The following is a 25,446-nucleotide window of genomic DNA, read 5'->3' as shown; positions in this document are numbered from 1 at the left end:
AGCTAGGGTTACAGGCGTGAACCACCAGGGTTCACCCCCTCTTTTATTTTTTTACACATTTTAGCAGATTTCATTGCTCTGTTATGATACATACATAGAAAGTGCTTCAATCTCGTTCGCACCCTCACTGCCCTCTGCTTTCTCCTTCCCTGCTGCCCTTGTCCATCTCCAGCAGTCTCCCTTTTCCATTCTGTGTCATTTTTAAAAGGCCAGATTCCATGTGTCTCTCATATGTGATATTTGTCATTCTAAATCTAGCTTATTGCATTCCCCTTTGTTTTTTAAATGCACCATTAGGGCCAGGGTATCACTCAGTGCTAGAGGTGCATTTAGCATGTGGGAGACCCTGGATTCGATCCCTAGCCTGAAAAAAGGAAGGAGGGCAGAGAGACAATGAGTGGGAGAGAAGAATAGGAGGGAAAGAATCATTAGGTGAAAGTATTGCCAAAAAGGCAGAATCATTTTGGAATTGGTCACCTACTGCTGAGAATATACCTGGATAGAAGCTGGCTTTGACTTTCAGGACTATATATGCAGGCAGTTGCAAGCCCCAAGAAGGTCAGCAGTTTTCCCATCTTGAAGATAACAAGTCCAGGGAAACACAATGGAGGTGGTGTTGTTGTTGTTTAACTTTTTCCATTTTATTTCTTTTCAAATTCTTCTGCACACTGTGAAGCACAGAAAGGGGTGGAAAGCCCTTTGTGTGTGTGTGTGTGTGTGTGTGTGTGTGTGTGTGTGTGCATTCATATGTCTTATGGCTTACCCTGAATTCCAGCCAAAGTCAATGTGAGCCACTCATCAGATAATGTCTGCTGTGTATTCTGTAGGTATTCTGTAGATCTATATGTAGCTTTGAAATGCCAACACGAGTTGCCTCACAAGTTAACATAACTGATTATCACAAATGATTATTTCCAGGATGATGTATGCATAGTGTACTTTTTTTTCTACCTATGACATGTTTAAAATGCTTTGAAATCTCTGTCAGTGCCAAACTAAATACTAAGCTTGCTCACATTTGTGTTATCCATTTAAGTTACGACCCGTTTTTGCAAATATTTCAGGAAGTATTCTAAAGTCAAGATATCTGAGCCTGAATGCAAAGGAACTTCAGTTATGTTATGCTCCCTTAAGTTTGGGTTTCATAGCTATTTCAAGAGCCAGTTCTTATGTTCTTATGTTACCAGGAAGTTTGTGGGCCCATTATTACAAGTTAAATCACATAAAGCTACAATTCAATCTATTATATTTAAAAACACTAAACTGTAGTTCCATGATGTTATGAATATAAGTGACTCTGGGTTCCAACACCAATACTGCAAAAACACATGCAACAGGTTTCTAGAATACCTCACCCCCTATTTGGCCACTTCTACCACTCTAATTTTGAGACTATTTGACATTGACTGTGTCTGTGTGATGACAACTTCCCACCACTTGCCTGCCTCCAGGAAGAGGTACTCACGGTGCCAGGACTGAATTGAAACAGGTTTCTACTTAATAAAAATCAGTATACAGCATGCGTCAGTGGCTCACACCTGTACCCCTAGCTTTTCAGGAAGCTGAGATCATGGTTCAAAGCCAGTCCAAGCAGGAAAGTCCATGAGATTCTTATTTCCATTTAACCAGCAAAAAGCCAGAAGTGGAAGGGTAGCTCAAATGGTAAAACACCAGCCTTGAGCAAATAAGCAGGCTATAGCATCAAGGCCTTGAGTTCAGACCCCAGGATAGGCACCAAAAAAAAAAAATCATAAAAAGGTGAAGGGATATATTAACAGTAAATCACATCAAAGGCCAGATTGGATTACAACTGAATGTGTAACTTTTGTCCAATTATGATTTTGAATTGTTGGCTATTGATAGATTTAAGAGTTTGGCTGACATTCATAAGAGCATTCTCAAAGATGTGACTATATGGAGCTTGTTATAAAAAGCATGTGCATGTAGTTATTATTTTCAGATTGTGTGCTGTTTATATCATTAATATTTACAATCAGTAGCTGATGGCTCATGCCTGGAACTACTCAGAAGGCTGAGATCTAAGGACTGTGGTTCAATGCCAGTCCAAGTAAGAAAGTCTGTGAGGCTCTTATCTCCAATTACTTGCCAAAAATATCGTAATGGAGCTGTGGCTCAAGTGGTAGAATGCTAGCCTTGAGCAAAAAGAAGCGCAGGGACAGTTCCTAGCCCTGAGTTTAAACCCAAGGACCAGCAAAATATAAAATAAAACTACAATTTACATACATACATAGAGGTGTCTACTTTTTCTTCTGTGTAATCCCTTATTAAACATTAGTAACCTACCACAATTCCTGCAAGAAAGAAAGGCTTTTTCTGCAAAGTAATGTGTAGTAAGAAGTTTGCCTCTCTGTGGACATAATTTAATAGGTCTTATTCATAGCAATTTAATTTAGTAGTATTGAAAACATTTCTATTTCCATCTAAGTTTGAAACATTTCCATTTAGAAATAGAAACAGAACTAAATGATAGTAGAGACATTTTTGGCTCAGCATAAAGGACTGTGATAATGGCGTAGAAAATGGAGAACTTTGTTTACAGAGCAATGACTTACAAAGTTTACTTTCCAAATCAAAATATTGAAGCAGGTCTAATTTATTTTCACTTAGTATTTTCACCTTGAAATTCACTGAAAACATACATGACTGTCCAGTTTGCTTCCTGAACAAGCAGATTATATGTATGTATTGACTTACCTGCAGACAGCCAAATGTTGAGCCCATCCAAGAGCCACAAAAAAAAAGACTTCTAATCCAACTGTGGTTATATATTTCAACATGAACTATGTCTGGACATGCATAAAATGATGTTTGTCTCCAGTATTAAGTGCTGATATCTGGGTGTGATTGTTGAAGTCTTGCAGATCTACAATCCAGCAGTACCCACTCAGATTTGTGCCTTTGTCTCATCTGGTTTTATCAGTGAATGGAAGACATTGGCCAAATCTAACCAAGGAAAAGAAATTATTGCATTTGTCGATATTGGTTTAATTAAGCTTTCTTAACACCAACCCCCAAATTTTCAGTTCAGAAGCAAGTATGTATTGTGGGAAGACTGAGGGTGGGAGGAGAAAAACAAAGGTAATTTGGGACTATGCTATAACTGCCATTGGGACTATGCTATAACTGCCATTTTTTGTTTTTATTCAAGGTGTCATAAAACTGAGTTCTGCCGTTGAAGGTACGTTTTTTACCAGCACAAAACCCGTAATGTTTTGCTTCAAGGCTGCACAGCGTGGCCTGCAGCTAGCAAGCTTCTGTGCTGTGGTGTTTTACGCCATGTTTCCTTAAGCCTACGTGGCCATTCCGTCCGTGCCTTTCCTCGTGCTGGTCCTGTTATGCTGCAAGTCTCTCAGCCCACCCCAGCTGTGAGGGTGGCATTACGAGAGCACATGTGTCTGTCTGTATTTCTTCATGTGAAGGTCCCAGATCCAGTGTTCCTCAGAGACTTTGGCTCCCCAGCTCCTCATTAAAGGTGTTGGACCCAGTTCTGTCAGGAACCTGTGCCCTCTTCTCTCAGAAGGGCCTTGGACTTCTACAATCCCATAACAGAGGATGTGAAGACTTCCCAGTGAGAGGTCTTAGTGTTGAAGGCATTGCTCAGTCTCATTGCCAGGTCTTTCTGGACCCAGAGCTTAGTATCACAAGATGCTGTAAGGACCAACTTTAGTGTTATCTACTTAGTAAGTGGACCTACCTTCTAAGTTATGAGTTCAAGATCCTGAAAAGAAAAGGAAGGGGATTTAAAGAAAGTACAAATTGGGCCAGGAGTTTGGCCTAGTGGTAAAGTGCTTGCCTAGCATGCACGAAGACCGGGGTTCGATTCCTCAGCACCACATACATAGAAAAAAGCCGGGAGTGGTGCTGAGACTCAAGTGGTAGAGCTCTAGCCTTGAGAAAGTCCAAGGACGGTGCTCAGGCCCTGAGTTCAAGTCCAGGACTGACAAAAGAAAGAAAGTACAAACTGCTGGGGAGCAACTCAGTGGTAGGACACTTGCCTACATACATACCACAGCACCAAAAACAAGTATCTCAACAAACAGCCTGGTGCTGGGGGCTCATTCCCACGATCCTAGCTACTCAGGAGGCTAATATCTGTGGTTCAAGTCCGTTAGGAAAACAGCTAAAGGATAGTGCCCAGTTCAAGAGCCAGCACGCACGCGCACACATACACACATTAAAATGTAATTAGTAAAGTATGTACAGTTGGCCTGGTGATACAGAGCAGTAATCTCAGCACATGGAAAGAAGTAGGAGGATCTAGAGTTTTAGGCCAGTCTAGGTCATCTTAAAGCTACAGAATAAAACCTTGTCTCAATTGCGAATCCTCCGACAAAAAATAAAATATATATATATATATATATGAAACTGACAATAGATAACATACCAGAGATTTTACTGCATAATTCCCAAAAGCGTTTAAAAAACAAAAAAAACCCCTCATTATCTGAAATGACTAATTGGTTATTGGTTATTGACCTCCTTACCCTCCTAGGGGCTTTCTAAGCCAGTAATACAGGTTGTATAATTTCTCTCTTCTTTGTGTGAGTGCCTGTATTTGTGTGGGGGTATATGTCAGTGTTCTCATTTATTGAGAATGTGTTGGTCGTGCTTCAGGGTTGTCTTCATCCTCATCACCTAATCGGGGGAGGCTGCCTGGAAGAGGTGGTGGGCTTTCAGGTGAGTTTTCTAGCTTGCATGGAGATGTGGCTTCCTGAATGGGCAAAATATGCAAGTGGGAAGGGGGAGTAAAGTAGAAGAGCTGGACTCAGGTGAAGGATTGAGAGGGCTGGCCCTTAAAGGCCAGAATAGAATGAACTCAGCCATGTCTTCGCATGAAATGGAGGGTTCTGTCTTCCTTGTGGATTTAGTACCATCGTATGCTACAAAAGTAGTACTTAATATTGGGGAGTTAACTATCAGAGACTAAATGAAGAGAAGGAAGTTGAGGAGTCCATGCTTAGCATGTGTGAAGCCCTCAGTCCAAAAATGAAAGAACAGGGAAGAGCTGCTGGCAGTGGAGACTCAGGATGGCTTAGAAATATCAGCAAAAATGGTTTTATTTCCCTACCAGGATTGAATGGGTATTTCAGGATTCTGCTAAGCCAACTTCCCACTGTGTGTCAAAATGAAGTTTTATTCACAGACTCTCCAGTCTGCTCCCTAACTAACAAAGAGTCCAGAAAATTAAATCAGGAAAATGGCCTTGCCCACAGGAGCTGGCAGTGGCAGCTTGAGCCTTGAGTTTCAGTTAATTATCTGGAGAAAGACAATCAACAGTTGGTCCACCCTAAGCCCTTTAAATGTTTGATCAAGCAATGCCTTTCAAGTCATTACATTACCTGCTTTCTTTAAGCACAGTGTACCACTTGTAACAAAAGGATTCAGAAACAGGCTACGTGTTGGTGGATCATGCCTATAATCCTAGCTACCCAGGAGGCTGAAATCTGAGGAGAGTGTTTCCGAGCTGGTCCACACAAGAAAGTCCATGAGACTCTTATCTGCAATTAACCAGCAAAAAGCTAGAAATAGAGCTGTGGCTCAAATGGTAGAGTGCTAGCCTTCAGCCAAAAGAGATAGAGAGCCCTGGACTTGAAGTTAAGCTCCAGTGCCATCACACACACACACACACACACACACACATACACACACACACACACACACACACACACACACACAATCAGAATTGAGGTTTACTATGGAATGGCTCAAGTCCTCCAAACAGGGTTGTGTTTTCCTGAAGAAGATGAGAGAGCATGGACTAAACAGAGGGCTGGAAGCAGAATATCTGTCTGAGCCTGTATGCCTCTATTGCCTGCTTTGTTGCTAGTCCTCCCTGGAGGTACCAGACATCAGGCTCAGTTGCAGTTTGAGCATCTTTTGGGCAGCTTATTGGCTGACATCCTTAAAGCTTGCAGGCTCGGAAGCATGCTGTGTTGTACCTGTGTCAGAATATATGTGTGCACAGGGGTGGTTTGGGGTATCTTGTTTATGAGTAAGGGGAAATTTCCATGCATGCCTTCTTAATGCATCTAGAAGGTGAAGCTCTTTTGAGCATGCTCAGTGCAATGTGAGTCAAATACTGTTTCTTGAGCCATTAAAACAGCAGAGATTCAACTGCTTCACTAATTACTGTACTTACCAGTTTCCATTTATGGGATGAATTCCAGGCAGCTTTATGGAATTCGGTCATGTTGAAGAATATGCACATCCATGGAAAAAAATCCATTGGCAAAAATAAAATATCTTTCCTTTTTTTAAAAAAAAAGTTACTGTTCTGGATTATCCTAGAACTCTGAAAATAATATTATATTGTAGTTAGGTTCTTTTTCTTTCTCTTTTTGAGAAGATGAGGGTCTGGGGATGTAGACAGGTCTTGAGGTTATTCACAGGAGCTTGCCTAGCATATGTGTGGACCTGAGTTCAATTCCCAGCATGACTAAAAGAAGTTAAACAACTGCAAATGTCACAAGAGAAAAACCTATGAAGATTTCATTTGCTACTTCCTACCAAGACCTTTGCCAAACAGCCTAGGACCTGCCCCTCACCTAAACAAGGGGTGCCAGGCTAGGAATGTAGCCTCGTTGTAGAGTACTTACACCAAGCCCTGGATTTGGAGTCCTCGGAACCACATACACAGAAAAGCTGGAAGTGGTGCTGTGCCTCGAGTGGTAGAACACTACCTTGAGCAAAAAAAGCTCAAGGACAGTGCCCAGGCCCTGAGCTCAAGAAGGGATGTTCCACTACAGCCCTGGGCTACTTCATGTCATCAATTATTCAGTTAAACTTAAATATCCTTTGAAAGAGTCAACATTATGTTTAAATAAAAGCATACTTTGCAATGTTTCTTCACAATGTTCAGAAGTAACTGCAGCCAGATGCTGGTAGCTCATACCTGTAATCTCAACTGTGCACGAGGCTGAGATCTGAAGACGGCAATTTGAAACTAGCCTGGGCAGGAAAGTCCATAACACTCTTATCTCCAGTAAACTACTCAGAAAAAGCCAGAAGTGGCTCAAGTGGTAGAGTGCTAGCCTTGAGCAAAAGAAGCTCAGGAACAGAGCTCAAAACCAGAACTCAAGCCCCAGAACTTGAGAAGGAGGAGAAAGAGAAGAAGGAGAAAGAGAAGGAGGAGGAGGAGGAGGAGGAGGAGGAGGAGGAAGAGGAGGAGGAGGAGGAGGAACAGCAAAGTTTTACCATTGATACTGATGACTTCTCACCTCTAATTGTAGATGAGAAGTTCCAAACTTGGAGCTAATTGATGTAAGAGACAGCAGTTTGGGGGAGATTGTTGAAGCAAGGACATGGCAAGCATTCCAGAAAGGAATCTGTTAAATATTCCTCTTAAAGAGATTTGTCTCTTGAAATTGGAGCAGGAAGAGTCGGGTTGGGGTGGACACATATTGCCATGTGTATAACTAGAGCGGCATCATTACCAAAGACAGGTAACAACTCTGAAGTAAGAGTTGAATCCACATTGTTCCGATACATCAAAGGCAGCCATTTCCTCCCAGGAGAGGAGACTCCAGTCCCAACTGGATGCTGTTGGTCCAGACAACGTGATGCTGATGCCTTGGGTTGAAATGCATGGAAGGAGTGGAGCATCATGGGAGACAGCAGCCTGGAGGCAGTAGATAAAGGAGGCCATGGTAGAAGGCTGGCAAAGGCTATTATTCCAGTCACCAGTTGTGCTCTTTGATGAGATTCCCCCTCAATGACTACTGGGCACCACTTGCAAATCCTAGCTGCTCCAGAGGCTGAGATCTGAGGACTGCAGTTCAAAGCCAGCCCAGACAGAAAAGTTGGTGGGATTCTTATCTCCAACTAACTGGCAAAAAGCAGACATGAAGATGTACCTCAAATGGCAGAGCTCCAGCCATGGGCAAAAAGCTAAAGGACAGTGTCTAAATCCAACACACAAGCACACACACGCACACACACACACACACACACACACACACACACACACACAAGACAACTTGATGCCTTTGGGGCAATGGTACCAAACACCAAATTAATAGTGAATTCTTTTGAAGCCCCGGTAAGGAAGTATCCTTAGAGAAAATCTCCCCTGGGCACATGATATAGTCTTTCCTTTCCCTTCTGGTCACTTCATTCTAACCTCAATATGTTGAAGTGTCTTATTACTCCAAGAGAATGACTTAGGATCTCCCTTAGAGAGGGAGATCCTCCCTCTGGGATTGTGGTCATATACAGGGGAATGGTTTCCACAGCTTCATGGATTCTCACTCACCAAATGGAAAGACATCTCAGCAACAGTTTAAAAAAAAACAGGGCTAGGTTGTAGCTCTAGGATACAGCACTTGCCCATTCATTAGGTCCTGGGTTTGATAGCTGCACCCTAGGTAGAAAGACAGACAGATAGATGATAGATAATAGATAGAGAAATAGAATAGAATAATAGTTAAGATAATTAAAATGGGCCCAGTCATAACTTCTATTCCAACAACATTTTTAGCTTCCTCTCTGAATTGTAAATCGCAAAAGAAGCTGCCTTCTTATTATGGAGTTCTGATCCACTCTCACATATCTGTTATTTACTTTGCTTAAGAAATTCTGACCTCTTTGTACAACTACTTAAAAATATATTTTAAAAAAAATTCTAGCCCACTGTCAGTAGCTCATACCTGTAATCCTAGCTAGAGAAGACATTTAAAGATCACAGTTCAAAGTCAGCCTATGCAGGTAAGTTTGTAAGACTCTTATCTCCAATTAGCCACCGAAAAGCCAGAAGTAGAACTGTGGTTCAAGTGGTAGAATGCTAACCTTGAGAAAATGCTCAAGGACAGTGCCCAGGTCCTGGGTTCAAGCCCCAGGATTGGCCACAAAAACAAAAGAAAACCAAACAAAACAAATAAATTGTTGGTCTGGAAGCATAGCCTAGTGGTAGAGTACTGGTCTAGCATGCACGAAGATCTGGGTTCTATTCCTTGGTACCACATACACAGAAAAAGCCGGAAGTGGCATTGTGGCTCAAGTGGCAGAACACTAGCCTTGAGCAAAAAGTATCCAAGGACAGTGCCCAGACTCTGAGTCAACCCCAGGACTGGCAAAAAGAAAGGAAGGAAGGAAGGAAGGAAGGAAGGTTGTTTTCCTCAGATGCATTTAATATTTTAAAAACATTACAAATCATATATATTGTAGTTACCTACCCAGATGAATTTTGCTCTTGTCATTGTGTCCATTTGTGAAGCAAGCCATCTGCGTAGTGTCAAGATATACTACGGTAATCCACTATCAAAAAGAAACAGATAGCTAATGGACCAGGTTCCCATGGAAAATTGAAACTGAAATATCAACCATTTTACTAATGAAAACCACACTGCTACTAGGCTCACACCTGTAATCCTAGCTAGCCAGGAGGCTAAGATCTGAGGATTGTGGTTCAAAACCAGCCTAGGCAAGAAAATCTTGTTTTCTGCCTGCAGGACCCCTGCCACATTCCTTCATTCCGATATTTTGCTAGATGTTCTCCAGATTTTTCTAGATCCAAAGATCTAGCAAACAAGTGCTGGATGTCACTAGCTTACCTCTAAAGGTCTGATTTAGAGCAGAGCTACCGAAAAGTAAAGTCAGCCTAAACCTCTCATCTCCACAGGGACAGAACTTATGGAGAAAGCCACTTCCCATGAGTCAGAACTCTTGATCGCCTTGTTGGAAGCCAGTGTATCTCAGTGGAGTGGTGGCAAGGAACCTCAGGAGCCAGCCGCCTTCCCCTTTGGGGTGTTTAGATGGAATTACCCACATTGTCCCCTTACGTGCTCTTCCAGTCTCAGCATATGGGGACAGAGGAAAGATTTTCACTGTTACAACATGCTTTGTCACCATTTGGCAGGGTTATGGAAAACCAAAGGGCATGGCGATGCATACCTCTCATCTCAAAACCCATGAGCCTGAGGCAGGACTGCAAGTTTGAAACAAGTCTAGGCTACACAGCAAGACACAGTCTCAAAAAAAAAAAATACTTGCATGCTAGAATGTTGATGGCTTACACCTGTAATGTTAGCTATTCAGGAGATTGGAATCTGGAGGATCATGGTTTGAGGTTAACCTAGGCCAAAAAGTGACTAGATTCCATCTCAGGAAGCCCAGCTGGAAAGGTGATTCAAGATAACAAACAGAAGGCCCTGAATCGAAACCCCAGAACAGATAATAATAATGCTAATCATAAAGGCGATGAAGAAGAGGAGGAAGAGGAGGAGGAGGAAAAGGAGGAGGAGGAAAAGGAGGAGGAGGAAGAGGAAGAAGAGGATGGAAATCAAGAGCTCTCTGACTTGTAAGATGATCTATAATAAATGATGTGGAAAAGTAAATAAATGCCTCAAAGGGGGAACAAAAAAGAATATGGAACTTTTCAAATAAGGAGCCCTGAAGCAAATATTAATGCAGCTTTCCAGAGCACAGTCCTTCATAAATCTGTGAACTTTTCTTGCCCTAAACTAATAAAACTCTGTGCTGACTAAGCAGTCTTGAACACTAGCAATCAATTGGCATCTAAAAGACAGTTCTGATGCAGACACCTTAACCTCTCCCTGTGGCAGGAAATGGAAATTTATAACTCAAAAACTGTAAGGGAAAAATCTCCTGTTGATTTGTTTTCTATCAATTTATTTTCTTTTTCTCCTTTCTGGCTTGTAAAACTAAGAACTCTGACTAGGGTTCCCATGTCTGCAAATTGATCATGGTTATTTTAGCAGTCTACTGGAAGATTTTCATCATCACATCCTTTTCTGTAAAAGAGCAGACAAGTGTAAGCCAGGTACTGGTCGCTCAATCCTGTAATCTTGATTATCTACTTACAAGGTTGAGATCTGATGCCTGCAGTTCAAAGGTAGACTGTGCAGAAAAGTCCTTGAGACTTTTACCTCCAATTACCCACCCAATTCTGGAAGTGAAGCTGTGGCTCTAGTGATAGCCATACTTGAGTGAAAAATCCAAACAAGAGTTCCATTCCCTGAGTTAAAGCACCAAAAACAAAAACAAACAACAAACTTGCTCTTTCCACCACCTCCCAACAATGTCAACATACCCTGAATCCATAAATGATATATCCATTGATTAGGTCAAAGCAACCACAAACTAGTCCTTCTGAATGGCTAGATCCATGGGCTCGGGACAAGCCTTCATATGCAAATCATAACCCTCTTTAAGACACACATTTCTCATCTATAAAAGCTACTTGGGGGCCGGGAGTTTGGACTAGTGGTTAAAGTGCTTGCCTGGCATGCACGAAGACCCGGGTTCGATTCCTCGGTACCACATACATAGCAAAAAGCCGGAAGTGGTGCTGAGGCTCAAGTGGTAGAGCTCTAGCCTTGAGAAAATCCGAGGACAGTGCTCAGGCCCTGAGCTCAAGCCCAGGACTGGCAAAAATAAAAAAAGCTACTTGGAATTCGGGGTACTTAAGAAACTGAAATATAATGATAAGATAATACTAAATGATGGGACACACTTCTAGTCCCAGCACTCAGGAGGCAGAGGCAGTAAGACTATGAGTTTAAGGCTATCCTGATCGACAGAGTAAGGCTTTGTCTCTGGAAGGGAGGAAGGGAAGAAGTGAATTTGGTTTTGGTTTCTTTGAGAGATAAAAATACATAATTGGTGAGGGACTGAGAATCATGAGGGATAGCTTCTAAACGCTGAGAGAGCGGGGCACTGGTGGCTCATGCTGTTATTCTAGCTACTCATGAGGCTATCATAGGGGGATCACAGCTTGAAGACAGCTGGGACAGAAAGGTCCTTGAGACTCATCTCCAATTAATTACCAAAAGGCCAGAGGTGGAGATATGGCTCAAGTGGTAGAACACCATTCTTGAATAAAAAAGCCAAGTGGGCCCCTGCTGGTGGTGCATGCCTATAATCCTAGCTACTCAGGGAGTCTGAGATCTGAGGACACTGAAGCCAGCCTGGGCCGAAAAATCCCTGTGAAACTCTTATCTCTGATTAAAACTCAGATTAGAGTACTAGCTTTGAGCAAAAGGAGCTCAGGGACAGTGCCCAGGCCCTAAGTTCAAGCCCCACAACTGACAAAAAAAAAAAAAGTGAGAAAACAGGCCTTGAGAGAGTTCACATAAGAAAGAAAAAGAGAAAGAAGGCGTAGATTTGAGGATAATATTTGAAACCAGACCAGGCATTAAAGCCCATGAGACTCTAATCTCTAGTTAACCAGGAACAAAGCCAGAAGTGAAACAGTGACTCAAGTGGTAGAACACTAGCCTTGAGCACAAAAGCTCAGGGGCAGCATCCAAATGCAGAGTTCAAGCCCCAGCATCAACACACACACACACACCTCACAAAAACAAAGAAAGATAGGTGAAGAGAACCCAGGAACAATCGGGAGGGGTGAGAACAAGCTGCAGATAGGTAGGAACTGGCCAGGTACATAAGAGATGGCGGTCTGGCTGGGGCCAAGCACAGCGTGGGAGTACGTACCTACGTCAAGAGAGGAACTGGATTTGATGTGCAACACTGCAAATAAAGCGGAGGAGGACACCCCAGGCAGTAGGATTTGCAGCTGTCAAATCCAGGACTTGCCCTTATCAGTAACTGTGCTTTCTGTAATTTGACCTAGCCAATGTTGACCATGGCATAAAAATATTAAATGGAAGATTCCAGAAATAATAAGGTTCAACACTGCTCTGACTACCTTCATGACATCCTGTCCTGTGTCATTCTGTCTCACCCAGGACATGAATCATATCTTTGTCTAGCATATCCACGCTAATGAATGGACTTGCTGGTCATTAGAGCCCTTCTGTCACTTTCCTAGGTAGATCCAAGCTCTCCCCGCCCCCTCTCTATGGACACTGGGTCTATGTTAGGCAAATCACTGACCTAAACTCCATAAATTGCTCACAATTCTCCTACCTTAGTCCCTGCAATAGCTAGGTTACAGATATGCAACACTACATACACATCTAGAGGTTCTCGAAAGCCATCTGTGTATGTTTGTTCCCATGTGAATTATTTCTGGAGAAGGGTTAACAGATGACTTAAGGAATCAGTGAGCCGAAGGTTAAAGAAATGCATAATTTGCCAGGTGTTCACACCTCTAATCCTCACTACTCAGGTGGCTAAAATTGTGGCTCAAAGTGAACCCCAGGCAGGAAAGTCTATGAGACTGTCATGTCCAATAAACTACTTAGAAAAAGCTAGAAGTGGTGCCATGGTTCAACGTGATAGAGCACTAGCCTTGAGCACAAAAACTCAGGGCCAGTAACCAGGCACCGAGTTCAAGCCCCCCCACACACATACACCACCACCACCACCAACAACAACAACATAAATGCAAACCATCAAACAAATACCACTAGCTTATGTTGTAATCTTAACTACTCAGGCGACTGAAATCCGAGGGTTACAGTTCAAAGCCAGCCAAGACAGGAAAGAAAGTCTATGAGATTCTTATCTCCAATTAACCACCAGAAAAGGATTAGTGACTCAAATAGTAGAGTGCCTGCCTTGAGCAAAGAATGTAAGGGACAGTACATAGGATTTGAATTCAAACTCCAGTACTGGCATACACACACACACACACACACACACACACACACACACACACGCACCACTGAGCCACCCTGACAGAAATCACCACCTGCCACTGTGACATGCAGAGAAATCCTCCTCATGGAAATGTGCAAAGCACCCCTTACCATCGTTCCTCCTCTACCCTCCCAAGCACTCCTTCCCTGTCATCCTTCCATCATCTCCCAAAGAATCCCCTTCCCTGACCCCCCACCCCCATTCCACCCAAATCCCACCACTTTAGGAGTCATAAATAGGAGAATGAAATGAAATGCAAAAGATCACTGTAGCATCTGGAGCACAAAGGACTGGCTTGATCTATAAAAACCAGTACATGTTTACTTTTCAGAGACATTTACTTTTCAAAATTTAAAATCATGTTCTGTGACAATATTCAGACAAACCGTTCCACTGAAAATAATACACACAGACAGTCCCCAACTTAAAACCAGTTCACCTAACCATTTTTCAACTTCATAATGGGGCAAAAGTTAGCCATACAGATTTTTGCAGGAACTGCCCTGAGCTTTGAACTTAGAACTTAGGTCTCTCCAAGGTTAGGCACCAATCATGAGCCATAGTGCCCAGTCAATCAATGGAGAAGGGACATCACTGATTTTCTGTTGTTAGGTCCATCCATTGCATTTTTAATTTAAGATATTTTTCAAGTTACTATGGGCTTACAGATAGTACCCCATCAAAAGACAAGAGCAGCTACACTTGCCTCATTTCTTAAAAACATCAAAGACCTGGGCTGAGGATATAACTTAGTCATAGAGCTTGCCTATTAATCCCAGAATTTAATCTCCAGCATCTTACTCGACTCTCTCCATCAAAATCAAAGATCTAAAGAGTTAATAAGCAGTTCTTGTAAAGCAGGGACTTGGAAAGGCAAACTGAACAACAAAAGTACATCTGTCCTGAAAACATCTGCCCATTTGAAAGGTCTTTAAATTTTATTTTTTGGTTTGGTTTGGTTTGGGGCTTCAACTCAGGCCCTGGGCACTGTCCGGTGCTAATGTCTTACCACTTAAGCCACAGCTCCACTTCTGGCTTTTTGAGGGTTCACTGAAGAGAAGATTCTCTGTCTAGACTGGTCTAAAACTGCAATTCTCAGATCTCAGCCTCTTGAGTAACTATAATTACAGATGTGAGCCATCAGTGCCTGGCCTTTAGGCTTCAAAAGTCTTCCAGGGTCCAAAAACTTGACCAAAGGGGATATTTTTGTGTAGAAATACTTTCCCACAAAACTGGAACCTAAAGTAAGTATACCCTAAAGGTAAAGATTAACCAGAAAGTTAATGGGATCCTACCCCAATTACTAAAAGAGACACAGAATGAACAAAAAAACAAACTATTGAGGCAAGACGAAGGATAGATGATCCATGCATGAGAAATTATAACCATGTATCAGCCCAAATTCACATCACCTGAGCCAGTCAAATATCACAGCCATGAAAGGTATTTCAAGTGATAAACCTCTACGAAAAAAAGATGCATTTTTGTAGGCCACAAATAACTTTCCAAAATAAATGCCTCAGGAAAGTAATCTGCTCACCATCAAAATTAACTAAGCAGTGGGTGGAGACACTCATAAACCAGCCACTGATGGCTCACGCCTGGAATCTCAGCTACTCAGGAGGCTGAGATCTGAGGATCACATTTCAAAGCCACCAGGGCAAGAAAGCCTGTGAGACTCTTAAATCCAATTATTCACTAGAAAACCAGAAGTGGTGCTGTGGCTCTAAATGATCGAGTGCTAGCCTTGAGCCAAAGAGCTCAGGGACAGCACCCAGGCCCCATGATCAACCAAAAAAACAACAAAAAAAGGTACTTATTACCTCATTACCTGATTTATATAACTGCAATCCCCTTCACTTCACCTTTATAATAACAATTTTAAAAATGACATTAAAACAACCAAGGAAACACCATACCATTGTGAGAACACAGACTCACTGTGGACTTCAATGTTAGCTTAATAGCATTGTCATCCTACAGATACACATGCTTGTGTAAAGAAGCTGGGCGCTGGTGGTTCACGCCTGTGGTCCTAGCTACTGAGGAAGTTGAGAGTTGAGGATTGTAGTTCAAAGCCAGCCTGGACAAGAAAGTCCATGACACTTGCATCTCCAATTATCCACTAGAAAAAAAAAAAAAAAAAAAAACAGAAATGGAACTGTGGCTCAAAGTGGTAGAGTGCTAGCCTTGAGCAAAAGAGCTCAGGGACAGTGCAGACCCTGAGTTCAAGCCCCAAACTTCCTAAAATCATATCACGAAGCTGAGATGTAAAGGATCAAGGTTGAGAGTAGGGAGGAGAGGGGAGGGAAGGAAAGCAAACAGAAGGGAGGGATGAGGAAGGGAGGGGAGGAGAAGGGCCCTAATATCCCCTCAAAGGACATTCCCCCTCCAACAATGAACTTTCCTCTACTAGCCCTACCTCCCAATGTTTCTACAGGCCAGCAGCCAAGCCCTCGTTTAAGACTGTGCAACACTCCAAATCAAAACAACTATAACCTCCAAAATTATAAAAAGCAACCATTTTTCTTAAAACTTATCTACAAATCCCATGTGATATCAATCAAAATCCTAACAAATCTTGTTATAAGGATTTAATTTGTGTAAAGTGCCGAACACAGCCAAAGATACACTTGAGAAGGGGCAAGATGAGAATGAGAGGATTACCCATCAAACTCCAAGACCTAGAATTAGCATGTAGCAACCAGACATGTAGTATGGTACCCAGTCAGTGGCCCTGCGGAAGAGACCATAGAGCACAGAAATAAACCTAGGCACAGATAGGAGCTTGAAAGGCAGCTTTGCAGGGCCATCGTTGCTGCTAATGATGCTGGCACCAGGAATATTCCTTTGGAAAACATGAAACTGGACTGTACTTTTGTACGTAATCAAGATTTCCAGAGAAACAGAAACTGCAGGGAAAATCAAAGGCAGAAAGACAGCAAGGAAGAAAAAGAGGAAGCCGGGAACGGGTGACTCTCTGTGTAATCCTAGCTACTCACGAATCTGAGATCTGAGAATCAAGGTTCAAAGCTAGCTCAGGCAGAAAAGTCCCTGGGAGACTCTTTAATTAACCACTCCAACAATGAGGCTATACATCAAAGGACTGGTACACTAGCCTTGAGCAAAAGAGCTCAGGGACGGCACCCAGGCCCTGAGTTCAAGCCCCATAATTGACAAAGGGGTGGGGGGGAGATGGAGAGGAAGAGGAGGAAGAGAAGTGATTGTGTTATCTCAGTCCATGGTCAGTTGGCCGTGGGAGTCTCAGGCCCTGTGGCTTGGGATAACAGACATATACAGCTGTACCAGCTCAGTTAAGAAGGTGTCTTGCAAACTTTTCTGCCTGGGCTGAATACTCCAGTTTTTAACCTTCAAATAGCTGCAGTGACAGGTATGAGCCACCATCATCCAGTCAAAATCACATTTTTTTTTACTTATTTATTTTATTTTTCCCAGTACCAGGGCTTGAACTCAGGACCTCAGGTTAGCTTGGTTTCCTTCATCATTGAGTCATGCTCTCAGTTCAGCTTTTGCTGCTTGTTTTGGAGATGGAATGCCTCAAACTTTTCAACCCAGGCTGGCTTCAAACCTTGACCCTAAGGATTACAGGTGTGAGCCACTAACTCATAGCTTCCTTTTCAATTTTGCCTGCTCCCTGAGAGAGCACTGTTGAGGTCTTTAGAGGGAGAAGGAATACAGGATAAACCTCCTAGGTGGGTCTTTATGGTCTATTTCTTGGCATTTGAGGTTCTTTTTCTCTTGAGATACACTTGGGTACATATGGCCTAAATTAGATGTAATATTCTAACCCATTCCTCCCTCTAGTTAATTAGAATACATAAAATACATTTGAATTATCATGATTTATCATGACTTTTGACAACACATTGAATCTGTGTGTGTGTGTGTGTGTGTGTGTGTGTGTGTGTGTGTGTGTGTGTGTGAAACCTGGGGCTTGAACTCAGAACCTATGTTTCTTTGGTTTACGGCTCTACTACTTGAACCACAGCTCTACTTTAAGCTCTTTTGGTAGTTCATTGGAGGTAGTAGTTGTAAGAGGTAGGGTAAAAATTGCACAAACATTTCTTGCCCAAGTTAGCTTGGAATTGTGGTCCTCAGATCTCAGCCTCCTGAGTAGCTAGAATTACATATGCTAAGCCACCAGTACCCAACCTGGACACACCAAGTCTTACAAAGCTAAATTGTGTAAGGAAAACCAAATAGGCTTTTCCTGTTCTAGAAGACAAAGTCCTCACATCTGTGGGATTCTGGTAGCAAAATTTCCTTCAGAAGCACCCCACAGCTCTTGAGAACATGACACAACAAAAAGGAGCCGCCAGCCAGCCAGGCCAAGCTGTCAACTTAGAATTTCCAGAGTCTAGCCCAACCCTCTGGTTTCCTGGAATGCTTTCATTCCATCCACATGGGGTAACTGAGGAAAATCCCTGCAACATTAATCGGGAACTGGAATAATCCTGCCTCCCTCATCAGAGGGGCAGACACTGCACGGAGACTACACTTGCCCAATGGGTGACAAAGTCAAAGACATGGAAGCCAGACACATACTGGCTCACTCAGTCAGACTCTGCTCAGGACGGGCTGGGTCACAGGGCCCCACTTGCCGATGCACACTCTGATCACCCAGGCTGACAGTCAGCAGACTGGATTTATGCGTCGTGTAAACGGAGGCACAGAGGTAACTGGGAAAGGCTTTTCCCTCCACACACTAGCATGTTGTTAATCTCATCTCCAATGCTGTCACTCACCCAGAAAGGGCCTCAATGCGCTTACTTCCGCTTCGGGAGCATTGGAATGTAGCAGCAGCTGTCTGGATGATGTGGAGGCCCAGCTGAGAAGGAGGGAGGAAAAATACCAGGCCAAATGACCAGGCACAGGAAGGCAAGCAGGCAGGAAACCATCCACTCTGCCATCCACCCACATCCTGCTTCAGGTCCATCATTCCTTGTGAAAAATTCCATTAGCTGGGGGCCACAAAATCCCTCACGATAGCACAGGGTTAGATGTTCTTGCCAAGTGCTGATGGTTGATGCCTGTAAACCACTCTGGAGGCTGATCTGAAAGCAAATCCAGTCAGAAAAGTCCAAGAGACACCTACCTCCAACTTACCACCACCAAAAAAAAAAAAAAAAGCTCGACAGTGGTCAGTGTGAAGTAGAGGTGTAGTAGAGCAGTAAAACTGTAGGACAGCTCCCAGGCCCTGAGTTCAAGCCCCACCCCCACCTCCCAGACCAGAACACAACACACACACACACACACACACACACACACACACACACACACACACACTCGAGCTTTATAGGCTCATGCCTATAATCCTAGCTACTTAAGAAGCTGCAATTTGGTAATCCTGGTTTGAAAGCCAGCCCAGGCAGAAAAGTCTGAGACTCTTATCTCCAATTAACTACCAGAAAACCAGAAGATGGCACTATGGGTCAAAGTGGTAGAGTGCTAGCTTGAGCAAAAGGTTTCAGTGACAGCACCTGGTTCAAGTCCCATAGCTGAACAAAAAGGCGGGAGGGATTGGACTGCGTGTGTGTGTGTGTGTGTGTGTGTGTGTGTGTGTGTGTGTGTGTGTGTGTGAAAGGATTCCTTATATGAGTGAAGCCTGGGATTAGAGAGAGGACTGATATCTGAGATGGTATAAGTAATAGCAGTTATGAATGACAATTATCCCATGCTTCTAGATATTTCCCTTGCTCTAGACCTACAAAAGGACCTTCCTATCTCTGGCCACATCCAATCCCCTCACATATCCATAAGAGAAGTAGGTTCATTTCCCAGATGAGGACACAAAGACTCAGACACTAAATACCTAAGATCACCCAGCTCATGTGAGGCAGAGCCAAGCTCAACAATCACACTCAGCCTGTGTGATTTCCACCTTTCAGCTATGGTTAGAAGAGATGCCTTTGCTGCTAGGTTCAAAGTGAGTTCTGTCTCTTTCCAGCTAGCAGGGGAAGGACAACCTCAGCAGGAACAGGGGAAAGTGGCAAGCCGAACAACTATCCTTCTGCCAGTCCCAGACTGGGCCAGAGGCTGGGATAGGGACAGTTCTCCACAGGGTAGAGATTGATTCATGTTAGACTTGGGAGAGGTTCAAGGCAAGAATTCATTTTGTGTTTTTACCAACTTGCAGAAACTACTGGATTTCCTTGGTTTGCAGGCATTCCACCATTTCCAAGGCACACAGCAAGGTCTGTTTCCCTACCCTCTGTCTCATGTCCTCTTTCTTTCTTATTCATTCTCTCTCTCTCTCTCTCTCTCTCTCTCTCTCTCTCTCTCTCTCTCTCTCTCTCTCTCTCTCTCTCTCTCTTTCTCTCTCTCTCTCTCTCTCATCTTTCCTTCTATCATTACATCATCTTCTCAGTCTCTTACCTTCCTTTTTAAGAACTTGGTACACTCAGATAACCAAAGATACCCTTCCCATTTTAATACTCTTAATCCACATCTGCAGAGACTCTCCCTTGCCACATAAGATAACAGAGTCACAGATTTCAAAGATTCTGATGTGGCCAACTTCTGAGGCCACTGTTCCGGTCCACCACTCTGACATCCTAACCTCCTGCGTGAACTCTGGCAGCTGTCTCCATCCCCTATCACCCTATGACCCACCAAACAAAAAGCCAAGACGGCATCAGGATTTACACGGTACTGCATCTGACTTACCTGGGAAGGAAGCAGTGTAGGAAGAGGACAAGGCCAAAGACTGGAGAAGAAAGGAGAAAAGAAAGGACTAGGCTAGCCAAGAGGAGAGGAGAAGAAGGGCTAATGAGGTATTTGGCACCATCTTCATGATTATGCCTTGGACATCTACTGAAGCTTCTACTCCATCCTAGACACTGGGTCCTCAACCTTCAGTGTCATCACAGTACCTGCTCAAGGTCAGCATTTGCCTCAGGTTAGCCACGAGCATTATTTCCCTAACTGTACCACAGGCACAGTACCTGAAAGCAACAAGAGTTTATTTTCTCACTTGTAGAGACCAGCAGCCCAAAGATCAAGAATTTGGCAAGGCTCTTTCTTCAGAGGCGTCTCTCCTTGACTTAAACCTGGCCATCTTCTTACTGTCTCACCTGTGCTTGTGGATCCAGGTTATCTTAATTCTTATAATGGTACCAGTTATTCTGAGCCAAGACCCACCCTAATGAATCACATTAACACCTTTTTGAAAAGCCTGTATCCAAATATGGCTGCATTCCAAAGACTTCAACATACTAATTGGAGAGGAGAGGGACAATATAGCCCTCTACAGTGGGATAGGAGTCTGGGAAATACATGCAAATGAAGTGAATGTGGAGATAGAGCCATCAACTTGAAAAGTATAACTTACCCAAGTGTAAACCCAGTGCTGAGGAGACTAAGTCAGAAGGTTCATGAATTTGAGACCAGCCTGAGTTACATAGGAAATACGAAGGTCTAAGTAGGCAATGGCTACATAGTAAGATTTGTCTAGAAAGGAAAGGAAAAGAGAGGAGAGGAGGGGAGGAGAGGGGAGAGGAGGAAATAAACAAAATTTCCTACTTCAAGATATACCCATGACCACCACCAACAACAATAAAAACAATGTATTTATGTATTTAAAAGGCTGATATGCAAAGTAATTCAATGTTACACCACTTACCCAGCATGCCTCTCAGCACCTCTCCTCCACAATTAGTAGACAGCATTTGATATAAAAAAAAATAAGCTTTGCTTTGCTTATTTTTATGTCAGGCAAACATCTGGAAAATAAAAGTAAAAATGTATATGAGATAGAAGTTTGGATCTTAAATGTCTTCCATCTAATGAGTTGGAAGCTTCGTCATGGGCCTGTAACACTACCGGAAGTGGTGGAGCCCTTAGAAACTGGAGCCTGGTGGGAGCAAGTTAAGTCACTGGGGGCTCCTCTGCTCCAGATGCTCCCACCACAGGTCCAAAGCAACAGGGCCACATTTCCAGGGACTAAAATCTCTAAAACTAGAACCAAAGCAAAGCTAGGAGGACCAAAGCTTTGTTTTGGTTCTGGTTTTAGAGATCGTTTTTATAAGTTGTTTGTCTCAAATATTTTGGGGCAAAAAGGGAAAACTTAACGTGTGATCACTGTTTCTGAACAACCAGATGGCTGAAATGTGATCATAAACTTCATATGTAGAAGTTAGTATGTACATCACTAACAAGTAAGCTAAACAGCAGAGATTTATCCTGCAATTCCCTTTGCTTTATTCCCTACCACCTAATTGGTACTAAACATCTGGTTGCCATAGAGATGGATGTCCCACCTTAATGTAGAGGAAATATGCAGCTCTAGATCATCTCTGCTATTCTGCAGTAGGCCCTTATGATCTGGCTTAGTAGAGCAAATACAGAATGAACGGCTTTAATCAGGCGCTGGTGGCTCATACCTGTAATTCTAGATACTTAGGAGGCTAAGATATGAGGATCAGAGTTCAAAGCCAGCCTCATCAAAAAAGTCCTAAGTGGAGCTGTGATTCAAAGTGGTAGAATGCCAACTTTGAGCAACAGAGCTCAGGGATAGAGCCCAGACCCTGAATTCAAGTCCCACAACCAACAAAAAAAAAAAAAAAAGGAGGGAGGAGGGTGGCTTATTTGCCAAATGGAACTACTGACATTGTGTGCCATTTGTCAGATAATATCAATAAACTGAGCATTTTCTTCATCCTGTTTCATTTTCCTACAACCTTATAAGGAAGTTATTCATTCTTGTCCCCAATTTATAGAATAAAAATACATGTCTAAAAAATTTAAGCAAACTAGATGTGTGGTTCAGTGATATAGAGCTTAGACCCTTAGTCCAGAGTACTGGAGAAGAAAAAAAGCTAGGCACAATGAATCAGGCCTATAATCCTAACTACTTGGGAGGCAGAGATAGAAAAGAACAAGGCTTGATGTCAACCAAGGCAAAAAAAAGTTCATCTCAACCAGTAAAAAGCTAGACATGGTGGAGCATGCCTGGCACCTCAATTATACAGTAAATATAAATAAATGGAGCATGGTCTAGAACAACTGGGGTGAAAAGTGGGACATTATTAAAAAAAAACCATATATATATGTATGTATATAGACATGCATATGTGTGCATATACATGTGTATATGTGTATGTATGTATGCATATATGTATATGTGGATAGATAGGTAGATAGATAGATAGATAGATAGATAGATAGATAGACAGATAACAAAAGCAAAAGGAGCTGAAGGCCTTCCCCAAGTAGTAGAGACTGCCTGGAAAGTGAAAGGTCCTGAGTTCAAATTCTGGCACCACCAAAAAAGAAATTTAAACAAGTGTCCTGAGTAACACATTTTTAACACATTTATTTACTTTTTTGTTGATGTTCTAGTACTGGGGCTGGAAATCAGAACCCGGGCATTCTCCCTTAGCTTTTCCACTCAAGGCTAGAGCTCTACCACTTGAATCACAGTTCTGCTTCCAGCTTTTTGGTGGTTAATTAGAGATAAGTCTCATGGGCTTCCTTCTCTAGGCTGGCTTCAAATCACAGTCCTTAGATCTCAACCTCTGAAATAGCAGGATTACAGACATGAGCCACTGACACCTGGCAATGGGTAACACACTTTTAACTCAAGATCCACCTCCCAAATTTACATTCTCTTAAAAGGTTATACAATTTGCCAGATATTCAGTAACTCAAATGGATCTAGTCAGATCTAGTTAGGGAACCCTGGTTGAGAGACTACAGCAGTGCCTGAGAAGGGCTGTGTGGTCTTAACTTTCCCAGTACATGCTTCAACTTGACCAACAGTATCTGAGTGACATCCACTCCTCCAAGCCCAGTCTAGCTGGAAACATACTTGCAAGGCTTATTGTTGTTGCTGTTTTAGAATTTCTGTTCTTTGTATTTTCCTGAGCTGTAGGTGACATGAAGGCAAGTTTGAAACCATTGACAGAAGTTCACAGGGCAAGTCCCCAAAAGATTTGCTTTCCCAGACACAACAAAGCAGAGGCGGGATTCAACGCAAGCTGTGGAATTGCACTGGGGGTGGGACAGGTATGGTCGTAAGAAAGACAGAAGGTGGAGAAAGGGGTTGAAAGGCTCTAGCTCCCTCTCAACCCCCCCCAAAAAAAAAAAAACCCCACCAGGGTAAAGCTACAGCGAGCTGGGACAGCAACCCCTGGAAGGGTGGAGAGATCTGCATATGGCAATGTGGAGAGTGATTCTGATGTCTGGAATTGTACAGGATGGGAAAACTACCTATCCCAAGGAGGGCCTGGAGTCCCACCCCCTGAGGATGACATGCCTTCATAGTGTTGTTTGGCTTCTGGTTTTGGCTGGGATGGAACTTGGGCATCCCACAGGATGGGCTGCTGAACCACACCTCCGGCTTCCCAGCCCATTTATTTTGTGCAGGAATCTCCTCAGATCAGTAGGGACTGCAGGGATGGGATGAGTTAGTCCTGGTAAGTCCTGAAAGGCTTCACTAAAGAAAGAGAGCAAGTGGCTGGCGGCTCACGCCTGTAATCCTAGCTGCTCAAGAATCTTGAGACCTGGGCCAGGAGTTTGGCCTAGTGGTAGAGTGCTTGCCTAGCATGCACGAAGACCGGGGTTCAATTCCTCGGTACTATATACATAGAAAAAGCTGGAAGTGGTGCTGAGGCTCAAGTGGTAGAGCTCTTTTCTTGAGAAAGCCCAAGGACAGTGCTCAGACCCTGAGCTCAAGGACTGGCAAAAAAAAAAAAATCTTGAGATCTGAGGAGCCAGGTTCAAAGTCAACCCCTGGCAGGAAAGTTTATGTAATTAACCAGTAAATTATCTCAAATTAACTAGTGAAAAGCCAGCAGTAGAGCTAAAACCCCACAGCACCAGACCCTGAGTTCAACCCTAGTATCAAGTACCAAAAAAAAAAAAAGTTAATGGAAAATAAAGGAGTGAAAAAATTGAAACCAGAGAAAGATGAACTTTTATTTTAAATCATTAGGAAAAGGCATCCTCCCTCTCCTGCACACACACACATGCATGCATACAGGAATGCATGTGTGCCTACACACACACACACACACACACACACACACACCTCCTGGGAAGTTTCAAAATAGTCTTGCAGTATTCGAATTTTGTACCAAATAATGTAGGAATGAAAGGAAGCGTTAACTTCCTCTGTGCCAGATGGTAAGTGTCATAGTGTCAAGCAACATCTGAGTTTCACTCACCTCCCTAAGCTTCAAGGTGGAAGTTGTCACCCTCGCTCAACAGACAGGACACTGGGGAATGATGCCAGAGATAGCAGGACACCATCAAGATATTAGAAGCTTTTTTTTTTTTTTAATGTTTGTGAAACAGACTGCAGAACTGACACACCCAGGAAGTAAAGCTGAAAGGCACTTAAAGCAGCCAGCATTCCTCACTGTGTTAGGTATTAAGTAAATTATACTCTTCTAGAAAGAGCCTGGGCGACCAGAGAATAGAGCCATATCTGATGAATGGAATCGTTAGCCAAAAAGGAATGCATTAAGTGCTAGGCCCATTGTCTCCATGTTTTTAGATAAAAACTGGCTTACCCTAAGCCCCCACGTTTTGAATAATAATAAGATCCATCTGAGCCACGCAATACTGCAATGGTGGCTCAAGCTACTCAGAAGGCTGAGACCTGAGGATCCTGGTTCAAAGCCAGGCTGGGAAGGAAAATCCAGGAAACTCTTATCTCCAATTAATCACCCAAAAAGCTGGAAGTGACACTGTGGCTCAAGCGGTAGAGTGCTAGCCTTGAGCAAAAGGAACCCAAGGACAGTGCCTATAGTTCAAGCCCCAGGACTGACAAAAAAAAAAAAAGATCCATCTGAGACCCATTTTTCATAGGAACATGAATACACCTAAATGTAATATAAATGT

The 25,446-nt window shown here is 43.0% G+C and overlaps 1 protein-coding gene across 20 annotated transcripts in view; it reads left to right on the top strand.

Moving 5' to 3' along the window:
- Positions 1 to 25,446, top strand: part of Dlgap1 (DLG associated protein 1) — a 772,435-nt gene that overhangs the window by 669,974 nt on the left and 77,015 nt on the right. For 8 of the 20 annotated variants that reach the window (XM_090353403.1, XM_090353400.1, XM_090353406.1 and 5 more), the window contains one exon: positions 3,170 to 3,199. The exons of 9 other annotated variants lie outside the window; for them this stretch is intronic. In XM_090353403.1, the coding sequence (XP_090209529.1) occupies positions 3,170 to 3,199 (30 nt within the window). Of the gene's footprint in view, positions 1 to 3,169; positions 3,200 to 4,635; positions 4,699 to 25,446 lie in introns of all 20 variants that reach the window. 3 more of the 20 variants (XM_090353401.1, XM_090353399.1, XM_090353398.1) reach the window with 1 other exon arrangement.

Source organism: Megascapheus bottae, chromosome 19, assembly GCF_031878675.1.
Source record: "Megascapheus bottae isolate mThoBot1 chromosome 19, mThoBot2.hap1, whole genome shotgun sequence".
NCBI lineage: Eukaryota > Metazoa > Chordata > Mammalia > Rodentia > Geomyidae > Megascapheus > Megascapheus bottae.
Note: the sequence above shows the minus strand (reverse complement) of the source record. Positions and strands in the feature narration are given on the sequence as shown.